Source organism: Sminthopsis crassicaudata, chromosome 5, assembly GCF_048593235.1.
Source record: "Sminthopsis crassicaudata isolate SCR6 chromosome 5, ASM4859323v1, whole genome shotgun sequence".
In the NCBI taxonomy this organism is placed as follows: Eukaryota; Metazoa; Chordata; class Mammalia; order Dasyuromorphia; family Dasyuridae; genus Sminthopsis; species Sminthopsis crassicaudata.
In genome coordinates, this window is record NC_133621.1 from 78,525,829 (window position 1) to 78,538,988 (window position 13,160).

Here is a 13,160-nt window from a genome sequence, read left to right on the forward strand (position 1 = left end):
ATCTAGGCATTTTCATTTTAACATGAATTTTAAGTTTAATAACAATTAAAGAGGTGATATAGGATAGTCCATAATTAATTGCCAAGTGAATTGCCAAATTGCAGACATTAAGCAAGTTCTAGGGAATAAGACAGCCATATAGGGAGATTAAAAAACTAAAAGGGAAAGTCACTTTGAGTTACATAATGGCAAGGGACAGTGTGATGCAAAACAAAGAGTACTACTGGCCTTAGAGTCAGGAGTCAATTGGTTTTAAACTTTGCTTCTGATATCCTTTGGCTCTGAGTCTAGGGTCTCAGATGCCATCCCACTTAACTAACTCTGAGGATTCCAATCAAGCCCAAGTGAGAAAAACTGCCCAAAGTTACATAACTATCTAGAGCTTGAATGCCTTTGTTCCATAAAGGATATTCCCAAATAGACAAATAGTAATGAACTTTATCTATAAGAGGAAATCATTCATAGTCAAAATTGGAGTCCAATATATCTTTCTTTAGTCCTGAAGAGGACTTGTCACTTAGTTTCAGAAATTCATGATGGAGAAGTTTCTTCATCTTTTACTAACTTATAGTATGTGTGCTGAAACAATTGTATATTTTTGATGGAAACTACCTTAAAGATTCATAACAAATTCAGAGAACATTTACTCTATACGCAGATGGTAGTGATGAATGAGTACTGTAACAATCTATGAATAAAAAATGCAAATAAACACATACTAAAATATGGTGATATGCAAGGAAAAAAAGAAGAAATGAAGCAGGAAAGAAGGGAGAACAAAGGAAGAAACAAGAGAAGGAAGGAGGTTAGGAGAGATTTATTAAGTATTAGGTACTGTGCTAAGTGTTTTAAAAAATATTATTTCATTTCATCTTACAAAAACCCTGAGAGGATTATTTAACAGCCATTTTACAGGTGAATAAACTAAGGCAGAGATTAAGTGCCTTCCCCAAGGTCACAGAGTTAGTAAGTGACTGAGGCCAGAATTGAATTCAGTTCTTCCTAAAATCAGGCCCAGTACCCAAAAGAAAGATGTCTAAAAATTACCAAAAACAATTAGTTTATTTGCTCCCAAGATTAACTAATTTGATTTAATCAAGGAGAAGAATTTATCAAACTATTTGGTAATATGTTTGCAAAATACTAGGCTGAATTATTTGCTTTTCAACCAGTAGTGGTGATATAGGTATAGCCAGATGGTGTATCAACTCTTGCCAAACAATCCTTTATTACATATTTGATAAACTGCTTCTCTGCCTTCTTCCAAAGTAATGAAATCATTCTTCTTTATTCAGGTATTATTCATTGTGTTGAAGAGTATATCACCCTTCCGATCATAATCCAGCCAACAATAGTGTAACCATAGACACACCATTTTCCTGAGATCCCAAATAGCTGAACTTGGTAACAACAAATACTCAGTGACTGGCACATTAATACTTATAGTTGATTCAAAATACTCAAGGATCTCATGAGTCTTGGAATGGGAATTTCTTTTTGTTGCCAAGAAATATACTTGCAACGATTCAATTGGACTTAACACTAATTACCTCATACAGTACTAATTCAGCTACTAGACTCTGAGAGGTCCCTTGTGCGCTACTTTTTACCTAAGAAGATGATGTCAACCATAAGTAAAGCATGTGCTTTGAATAAATTTTCCCATAAAAAGGAAGATTTACATAAACCATTCATATTCTTTTGTCTACTTCCTCTTATGTATAATCCACAAATTTGCAGGATAAATAGTCAATAGTTTTCAGAATTCAGTCTAGGACATTGAAACAGGTATTTGACCTTGATCTTGATTTTGACAGCATTATAGCATAAGCAAATAAGCCAACTCTTGTCAAGGCCTTGATCATGTGTACAAATATCAGAGGACTCCTCAATGAGTGATAGAGAAGAAAATAAAGATTAATAATAATTCAAAATAACCCCAGCCTTGCCTATGGGGCTTCAAACTCTCATTTCCTAATACCAATACTCAGTTTTACCCTAAGAAAATACGGACACTGAAGAGATACTGAAGTTTTCCTTGGGTAAATAATGATTTAATTTCTATCATTGAGAATTTGGTTATCTTAAAATGTTTAAGACTCTTCATATTATAGACAAACATACCTTGCAAGAAAAAATATCATTAACAAGTTTCCTAAGATAAAATTTAACCAATAATTGAAAGAAATCTCACTAGGAGCTATCCATGGTGCTTGCCTCAAACACTGGCATTGAAGTGTTTCTCTTCTGCTAATCTGTCCTTTGAGCCATTAGTCACAACTCAGTTAACCATGTTGACTTATCCCATTTTGCCTTATCTTATGAGTTCTGCAATAAACAACAGTCTAGACCTTAGCCTGTCCAATTGTATCTTTTACCAACACCTAATTACTCTAGACTGCAGCATGACCAACAACATTCCCTGCTTGTGTGTCCATGGAGTACTGACTGGTTGTTTTCCTTAAGAGAGAACAATCCATTTGCCACACAGAAGTTTACTGACTATAACAATAGTGCATTTTCATAATTTTTTAATTTCAAACTTACTTACAAAATTAAGAAAGGAAAAAATTGTCATGTATTCAGCAGACTATAAGAGAGGATTCAATATAAAACTATACATTTCCATTTCAAGAAAACCCATTTAATAAATACTACACATTGTTTTCAAAGCTGCCTAGGTTTTCTTTGCTCCCTTGTTGGTTTTCTTTTGTTCTCTATGGCATACTTTTTAATTTTATTTTTCTTCCTCCTTCCCTCCACCACCCTAACGAAGGCTACAATTAGGTATGAATACATATGTATATAAGATTTTACTATACTCATTTTCCCCATCATCTGTTTCCCTGAAGGTGGATAGCATTTTCCTTTATATTTCCAAGTCTGTCAATGTTTTTCTAAATCAACCAGCTCATCATTTCCTACATCACAGCAATATTCCAACCCAATCATATCCTATGTGAGATATGTCTATGAAAGTTTCTTTTTTCCCAATTTTCTGCAATCCTATTTTGGCTTCCTATTCTATTCTGGATTTTATTTATGTAAAAAGTTTAATTTAAAATAATCAAAATTATCATTTTTTACACTTCAACAATGCTTTTACCTTGTAATATATTTTAAGGTCTGATACTGCTGAATCTACTTTCTTTATAACTCTTTCCCCTTGCTAATTTCTTTGAAATTCCTGACCTTTTGTTCTTCCAAATGAATTTTATTGTTATATTTTAACTCAGTAAAAAAAAATTTTAGTAATTTAACTGGGATAACATTGAACAAATAGATTAATTAGGCAAAATTGTCATTTTTTAAAATTATATTGACTTTACCTACTCATGAGCAATAAATATTATTTCAATTACTTAGATCTTTGTTTATTTGTATAAAAAGTGTTTTATGTTTATTTTATAGAGTTCCTGTATCTGCTTTGGAAGATATGTGCTCAAGTATTGTATAGTATCTAAGTATTTTAAAAAGTCTAAAACAATACTGAATAACATTACTGACACGCAGTATAGTTTCTCTGTCTTTCACATTTGAGTAAATCTATTTTAACTTTAATCTTGTCTAATCTTACTACTTCTGCTTCTTTTTACATGTTAAATTCTACTCCTGTCCTTTATTTTATTTTTGTGTGTATCTCTTATTTTATAGTTTTTCTGAAAGCAATATATTGTTGAATTCAAATTTTTAATCTGTTATCCATTTCCATTTTATGGTTGTCCCATTCACATTCTAAACTATAATTACTTGTATATTTTTCTTCTGTTTTTCCTCTTTATCTCTCACCATATTCACTTTATCTGTCCTTATTCCTCTGCTTTACTTCTACCAGCTACTTTGTCCTATTCCTTAATCTACCTACTCCTCTAATAGCTCCTCCCTCATCTTTTTCTTCCATTTATCCCCTTGCCCTCATTTCTTTCTGAATTTAGAAGAGTTTTATATCCTTCTAGATATAAATGTTGTTCCTTCTTTAACCTATTCTCAATGAGAGTAACATTCCAGCACTGCCCATACTCCCTCCTACTAATTTCTGCTACATTAGTTTTTTTTTTCTTTTATGCCTCATTTGATTTAGATAATTACTCATTTTTATCTCTCCCTATACAGTTTTATTTTTTTAGAATCACCCTATCATATTCAACTCAGCCTATGCCTTTCTTTCAAACTATCCAAATAATAATGAGAATAATAAAGAGTACTGCTATTTTTACATATATGAAGTAAACAATTTGACTTATTGAGCTCCTTATAATTGTTCTTTAATGTTTATCTTATTTTTCTCCTGGATATTATAGGTAGAATTTCCCCTTAATTTCTGGGGGTTTTGTCACAAAAAGCTGAAAGTCTTTGAATTCATTAAATTTCCTTTTTTTGTTCGCTTGGGAACATACTTAATTTTGTTGGATAAGTTACCCTTGGTCATAATCCCATACTTTTGATCTACAGAATATAATATTCCAAGACCTATGGTCCTTCAACGTAGTGGCTGCTGGGTCTTGCATAATCCTTAATGTAGCTCTATAACATTTAAATTGGGGGATTTTTTCTTGTTGCTTCCAATATTCACTTCTCAACTTGAAAGCTTTGAAAATTGACTAAAATATTTCTATAAGATTTTCCTCTTGGGATCTCTTTCAGGTGATAATCAGTAGATTTTTTTCTATTTATACTTTACCTTCTTGTTCTACAACTTTAGGGAAACTTTCCTTGATAATTTTTTGTGATACTGTATCAAGATTTTTTTTATTATTGTAAATTTTATGTAGCTCAACTATTTTTATATTATTTTTCCTCCATCTATTCTCCAGATCAGTTGTTTTACTGATGAGATGTACTTCTTTTCTATTTTTTCATCCTTTTAATTTAAAAAAAAATGATTGTATATTTATTTCTGGCTACTGGAGAAATTTTTTAAGGAAGAAGATATAAGAACGGCCTTAGATTTGGAATGACCTGATTTTAAGTCCCACCACCGATATGCTAGCTATGATTTCTATGCAAGTAATATGATGTCAACACACCAGTCAATCTTTTAAGATTATAAATCATAGAACAGTTGCAGATCCACTTTGGTAGACTTTCCTCGATGGCAACTATCTACATAGATGAAATCACAAGTATGGACAAATAATAACAACAATAATTATGTTATGCCAGCTCCAATAATTATTCTTATAATGTTGCCAACTCTATCATAGCCTAGTCAAATTTTCTCTCAACATTAGCTCGTTATATATATAGTGGATGTGGACCCAGATTTGACAAGTAAGGATGCTTCTATGTTGCTATGTATCCTTATCTGATAATAGGCCATTTCTCTAACAGGAAAAAAATAAGTTATGGCTAAAAATTTATTTATGAAGATACCAGAGCACCTAGCAGAGTGGCCCATGTTGTCACATTGCTACCTACTGTAGATTTAAATCTCATTTGAAGTTTTGCCAAGATTTAAACTGATAAGCCAACAACCCTAAATACCCATTACATGCTGATCCTAATGATTATCACCAATCTTCCAACTTATCTTAGAGGCTCACACTTGGAGTGTTAGACTGGTCTGGAGTCTATCCCAAAAGGGATCCTGTAATTGTTTTCATTGTTAGTTTGAGGCCAAGATTTGTCCTCAGTAAGGAGATTGTGTCTCTCAGCTAAAGAAAGAAAGCTTTTTCCAAGATCTCTTCTCCACTTATCTGTGGTATTTCAGTGATTGACAAATAGACAAAAACATATTTATTTAGGGATTATCTATATTGAAAACTGGACATGGGATTTTGTCTTTGTCAACACTGCAGTAATATCAGCTGTTTGAACAAAAGGTGAGATATTTTTCCATTCAATCCTGAGTGCTAAAAACTCTCCCGTTTATATGCAGGAAGACATTTGGTTTTATTGATTCTGTTAGCTGAATAAGTTGAAAATCCTATAACTAAGCAAGCAGAAGGTTGATTTTCTCCTTATTTTAAAGGTTATTAAGAAGAAGACAGATATAGCAGTTATTTGTCTTTGCACAATCAGAAGCATTCAAAAATGGGCCCATATTTTTTTCTAAAACTTAATACATCAATGACCTGCAGTGTAATGATGTTTTTCCTGTGAATACTAATTATACTTGCAAGAATATTGAATAAAGTACTTTGTTATAGATGGTGATATCATTGTTTCCGTGCTTTTCACTGATGATGAATTTTAAAACAACCTCAAAGTTCCCAAAAAATCCTATCAATTATTTAAACATTTACCTTCATTTATAACAGAATAACTTTGCCACAAGCCACAATCTAAGATTATTCTGCCTACCTAGCTAATGTCTAATCTTTTTATTTTATACTAGCTGTTTCTCATAAACAGGCTCATGAGCAAAACGGAACGTGTTTAGGATAGGAAACAAAAATTAGAATAAGGTATTGATTCATAGACCACGATAAATATAATCATTTCTTCTAGGACATACCTTTCTTGTTTCTTCAGAAGAAAAGCATCTCTAAGACCAAAAGAGGATCACCTTACTGATGATTGTCTTTGTCCTTGTTTCTTTGTGAGATCTTGTTACTGAAGGGAAGGAAAAAGAAAGGAAATGAAAGAGTATCACATTTCAGGGAAAACAAAAATAAAAGTCAATAAACTCCAATCAAATGTGAAAAGTAGACAAGATCTTGTTTTTTGTTTTTTGTTTTTTCAAATTAACAATTCCTAAAATACAAAAATTTTCTGGACTTTGTAGAAATTTATATCCTATCTTGGATATCAATGAAACAGTTTCTAGAGAAAACATGGGCTATAAAAGCATATCCCAGGTATGAATGTGAATTAATATCCAGGAGAAAATATTATCATCAAATGCTGGGTCCCTGAAGCATCCATCCCACGCATTATGTTTGTCACTGAGATTTCTACTTCCTCAGAAGTTTCCAATCTGAATTCTATGTTGCAATTGTAGATCTATTCTAAAAGGGCAGCTGTTTCATTCCTTTGCTAGGGGGTTGAGGGAAGAAAGACAATCTGACTTGTAGAAATGACCACAGGTTTTTTTTCAAATGAAGTTATGCAAATCTGATAGACTAAAGTAAATGTTTCATAAAACCAATGACTGCTTAAATTGTGGGACTAAATTGTTTGTATATAAATATTACCTTTTATATTCCATTTGAGTTTTATGTAGATGAACACATTACTTTAATGACCTGCATTTACAGAGTGAGAGCAAGAGAGGCTCTCTCTGAAATCCTCCCCAGCCAGATGGCTGCCTTTTCTTGCATGAGATTAAAAGATGTTTCTCATTCACAGCACTGCTTCTGAGGCAAATTAATATCGCTGGCTAAATTGCTTGTGTTTTTGGAATAAAATTTAAAGAGAACTTTTTAAAGCAATTGGTGTCACAGGTTCTTGGAGCAGATTGCTCTCCAGGTACAGCATGCTGGTTTTAAACATTCAGTAATTAATGGAAAGTATTCTGTGTTAATTGACTGCTTCAGGAAAGGGAAATATAATGACTCCTTATTAATCATGAAAAGAGATGTACAGCATGGAAGCCCCACAATAATTGCACTAACGGTGGAGAAATGTTAATTAATGAAAAGAACAATGATGTAAGAAATTAGCTGCATAATGCTTGCTCCTAACGGAGGCTGGGTTCTAAGCCCATTATTTAGTGTAGCAACCTCTGGATGGTGTTGCCTTAAATAGCAAAAGTCTCTAACCTTTCCCCACCCACATGTAGAAGAGTACATCTTTAAAAGTTACCAGCACTTGGGTTTCTAAGATTATGAGAAAGAGAGTCAGAATTCACCCTAAACTATATTTACTTAAAAGGAAAAGTCCTTATATTATTACACTAATCTGAATTTCTGTCAGAATTGTACTCAAATGAAAATGAGATCATTTGTGTCATTTGAGTTCAATACAATAGTACATTCCAATTTGGTGGAGGGAAGGGAGGAGAGAATCAGATGAAGTAGTCAAATTCTTTATTCTTTGACTATTCCTTTGACTATTTGAATCCTGGAATTTCCTGGCACAGATTCTATTTTTTAAATAACTCTTGATTTCCCTTTGTTTTTATCTAATTTTATATCCCTTGGAGAATTAACCTTCAGTATTATTATTAGCTTTTTTTCTTTCTATAGGAAATGAAATAAAGTTTATTAAAATGCAGACTAACCATTGTTAACTTCATCCAATAATAGCTAGAAAAGACTCAAAATCATTAGTAGCCACAAGGCCAAAGTCTGTCATGACCACTCCAGTGTGTCTCTGCAGCAGCTACCAAGCGAGACATTTCCATCAGCATGATGGGAAATGTGTCACCTAGGGAATTAGAGACTAGAAAAAAAATCAGCAGCAGCAGCATTTTGCAAAATGAACTGGGATGAAATGTGACTGGGCTGCTTCTCGCACTCAATTCTTCTTGCACAAGACAATGGGGTTGCTTTTGACTTTTTTTTTCTTTTTCCCCCAACCAGATGGAACATTCTTGGGTTGCAAGGAGCTCTCCTCAGTCACTTCATTGAGCCCATCTACTTGCATAGTATTGTGGTGGGGAGTCTACATCACACCGGTCACCTTTCCAGGGTAATGAGTCACAGAATAGAAGACATCGGTCAGCTGCCAACTTCCTACCGGCATAATCGGCCCCTCCTCAGTGGTAAGAAAATACCTACTTGAAGGACAAAGGATTTCTTTTCCTGTTCATAATTGTGTTGGATGTTGGCCCTGTTTTTATTTCTCAGGTCAAAATGGTGTGGCTTTGGACCACAGACCATCCTAGGGGTTGATAATTAAGTGGAGAGACCAAGTAATTGTTCAAATAAATTTTCAGAATTGATAACAGAACCAAATTAAAGAACTTCTGAATCTAAGAAAAATAGCATTTCGGAGTTGATATTAAGAAGAACTGTCAAATCAAACCATCAAACTATGGTTGTAAGTAGGGTTTCTTAAGCCACTCCTTTTTTTTTTTCCAAATAGCCAGTATAACTCGAGGCACTAAAAGTTATTTGCAAGTTTGTGTCAGACAATGACCATCTTCCCTCTTCTATGATTCCAGGACAAACACTAGTTGGCATTATTCCAAGAGCTTTTAGGGGAGATCTCAGTCACCAGGAGCATATATTAAAGAATCCCATGCTTTTTGTAGGGTTCTATACCGAATCACACCATAGGAAAACCACTGGAATAAACCCCCCAAAAATAAAAGAATCTGCTTTTAATCATGAAAGTAAGCATGGTCAGAAAATGTGGTAAATGTTGGGACCACTCTTCTACCAGTCTGGATGTCAGACAATGGATTCACAATACTTTATTAGCCTGTAATCAAGAATTTTCCAGCTTGATGAGATCTGTCAGAGAATGGCATCCAACAACAAAAGCCTTCAAAAAGTCAGGGTCATCTGAACACTTTGATAAGAAGGCATCAAAAGACTTCATGGAAGCTCTTTTTCGAAAGCTGATAACATTCGCCCTCATCCAATTTTTTCTGCTTATGGCTTTTAGAACTGAAAATTCTTGTGTATTAATTAACACACTAAAATAACTAAATGTTCTTAAAAGGAATGAACTAGAGCTTGCCACAATTCAAGTGATTTGAATTATGGAAACCAAAATTATGCTACTCTCTACCAACTAGGTCATTAACATATAGAATATATAATCCAATTTTAAAATATATATATATGTGTATAATATGTATAACATGTATATTTTATAAAATGTGCATATTATGTAAGACATATTTGCTATTTATAATATACCATATAACACAGGTATGTATTATATGTAATATGTATACATCATATAATATGTATATATTTTACATAATATATACAAATAATCTGGTTAGTGGAGAAATTGGTGAAAATCTTCAAACAGAATCTAGTTAGTAAAGATATTCTAATCAAAACGTTTTAGTTTAGGAGATATTTAATTCTAAGTGCTCATTCTCTTCCTCAGAGGCACCATTTATAATAATTTTAAAAGAACTCTAGCAAATATCCAATACTGGTCAGCCAAAAAATTTAAACCTCTATAGTAATTAATGATTGAAAATAACAAAAGAATGGAAGAAGATGTCATGTAAGTATCAATGATTTCATAATTAAGGCAAGATTGATTTTTTACACAATCCATAACGAAAATATTTTTAAATAAACAGCTGCTTGGCACTAAATAGACAAAACATTTCTCTCTTTTGGCATCACATAAACAAGGTAATAGAAGGAAGATGGAAGGAAAAGCAAGTTGAGGTTTTGCATCTGACCAACTATATGATCTTGGACAATTGACTCAACTCTAATTTCTTCCTCTAAAAAAAATGGAGATAACAAATACCTGTTTAATTCTATGGATATGAAAGTGATTTCCAGATTTAAAAGCAAGATAGCAATGAAAAGTGCTATTATGATTCAGAAGCATAATGTATTAGTTTTATCATTCTAAGTGTAACTATTAAGCAAGAACAATGTCATTTTAAAATTGGAGTAATTCCAAACAGATGTGTTTTTTTTTTAATTCAAATATAAAGGGAATAATATTTAAATCATAAGACTGAGTAATTTAACGAGTCTTGTGCAAATAAATTTTCTGTATTTCTTTGTTAACTACAAAGAAAATATTTTTAAAGCCTGTTATTTTTCCCCGCTTAAAGGAGATCTTTTTATATTGTTTTATATTTACATATCACTTTCATACATGTAACTTTATTTTAGTCTTGCGATAATCTTTCTAAGGTAGTCACAGTAGATTTTAAGCTATTTTATGAAAAGGTTCAGATAGATCATGTGATTGGCTCTGATATACAGGTAATAAATAGCTGTTAAGGCAAGAACTCAGATTCTGGTATCTGAGTCCTGGGCCAGTCTTCATCCTAGCATACAACCTTAACCTATAAAGTCATTATCAACACTAAAGTTAAATAATATCCTAAACTATTATTGATTCCAGGAGATGGTTTGCCATAATAGAAAGAGTACTAGACTAGACCCTATGAGACTCTGGGTAAGTGAATTAACTTCTCAGCTTCTTCAAGAGAGAAAATAATAATAGTACCTACCTCATAGGGTCATTACAAGGATCAGATGAGATTAAATAGACACATAGATAGATAGTACTTTTGAAGTCTTAAAGTGGTAGATGAGCTATGATGATTATGATGCTTTGTGCTAAGTACAAAAGCAGTGCCCTCTGCTGCAAATGGGGGGGGGGGGTTAACATATGTGAGTAATATTTTTTTTTTTGCCTCATTGTACTAAAATATTCTCAGACCTATATGTGCATCTTATGATGCAATCCTTGCCTGCTGATTGTGTATAATATATGCCATGTCTTACTGTAAGTTTACCATGGTCTTCTTGGTAGTTGAGGGAAGGGGGAAGATCCTACCCAATCTGCAAGAGGTGTTATTTCCTTTTCCTTGATATCCTAAAAATAACATTATAAGGAAAGCCATTTTGAAATTATAGACAAAACAAAAGATCATCTCTAATCAAAATAGACACCAACACTCCATTAATTTGAAGACCATAATAATTAAAGTCTCTCTAAATAGGCTACATTTTAAATGTTTTAAAAATTAGCTACAGATAGATCTTTAACTACTTTCTTGAAAAGTTGTGTGTGAAATAAGTATTTGTCACATTGAATCATTTTCCAGGCAACTGCTATTTTAACTTTAGGGATATTTTTAAGCTGGTTATTAAAGGTATCCCAAAAATCACACAAAAGAATTATAACAATCACTTCAAAGAGAATTCTGCTTTTGTCAATATGCACTCATTTTTATACAAAACCCTGCAAGAAGTTGGTCAAATGGATACCCATCTCGCATAGGCTTACAGGATTATGATTAGAAAAGATTTTAGAAATCATGTGGTACAAGCCTGCTATAGATTTCACATGAGAAAATAGACAGCCACTTAGTGATTTGTCCAAAGTCTAATCCTCTGACTAAAGATCTTTGTCTCTTTCTATGATCTTAGATATCCACTTAAAGAAGTTAACAAACACCAGAGTTAATTTTCCATTTCAACTGGAATTCTCTTTGATTACATAGGACTAAAATATTTAACCCACCTTCATATTGAAGCCGTCATTTCAGATGGTTAGCAGACTCCTTAAGTGGAGGAGACTCTAGAAAGGGGTTGTTTTCATAAATTTGAAAGTAATGGATTTTTTTTTATTTTTTCTTAATAAAGTCGCTCCCAGCCTTCCAAGTAGAGTTCCTCTCTTAACCCCACATTTATCTTAATTAATAAGCAACTAATAAACAAAGAATTTCTAATCACTGTTACCTGAAAAGAATAATATCAAACCCTTGCAAAGCACTTTATAATATCTCATTTGGTCTTCTCAGGAGCCTGGTGATTTAAGTCCTTTTTCCCCATTTCACAGGTAACAAAAACAAGGCTAGTAAAGATTAAGTGATTTGCTTACAGAATCACTTAGCTTAGGAAGCCACTGAGAAGGGATTTGAATTGAGGTCTCCCTGACTCAAAAGTTTGGAGTTTTATCTACAATACATGCAGAGCTGCCTCCCCTAAACTTCGTCCAAATTTTTTTCTTTTACAAAAGATCTGTGGTGTTGACAGAAATAAAACTGGTTTTGAAACTACTTCTGTCAAGCTTCAGACTAAAAGCCCCCAGGAGAGTCTGGAAGAAGTGAGGTGGACCTCTAATTGCATAAGTAAAAATAGGAATTGTCAAACTGGTCTTTAGAATGATATTCAAAGATGAGGTAGGGATCAATCAAACCTCATCACTGCTTGCTAATTACATGGAATAGGAAAAATGTTCAGGAGACAAAAAAGGCCAAAATCCATCTTATTTGAAAGGGAGAGAAGAGCAAAAGATATAGTAACAGAGAGAAAAAAAGAAAATTAGAGAAAAAGGAGAGAGACAAAAACAAAATATATTAAGAACTTATTGCCAGGCACTGTGCTCCAGCACTAGAAGTACAAATATAAACAAGCAAGAAAGTGCTTGCTCTTACAAAGCTTATATTCTAATGTTCTTAACATGCTTACATTCTAACATATAAAGGATAGCTGGAAATGGGGACTTATAATCAACTCCACCTCTTCCCCAGTGAAGTCCTGACTCATTCCTAGAATCATGCTGGGCTCTGACAGACTAGTTTTAGCAACACTCTTGCCCAAATCCAGGCC

At 33.1% G+C, this 13,160-nt stretch overlaps 1 protein-coding gene across 6 annotated transcripts in view; it reads left to right on the plus strand.

Moving 5' to 3' along the window:
* Positions 1-13,160, plus strand: part of ADARB2 (adenosine deaminase RNA specific B2 (inactive)) — a 651,356-nt gene that overhangs the window by 620,653 nt on the left and 17,543 nt on the right. For all 6 annotated transcript variants that reach the window (XM_074267208.1, XM_074267213.1, XM_074267207.1 and 3 more), the window contains one exon: positions 8,466-8,647. In XM_074267208.1, coding sequence (XP_074123309.1) covers positions 8,466-8,647 — 182 coding nt within the window. The remainder of the gene's footprint in view (positions 1-8,465; positions 8,648-13,160) is intronic.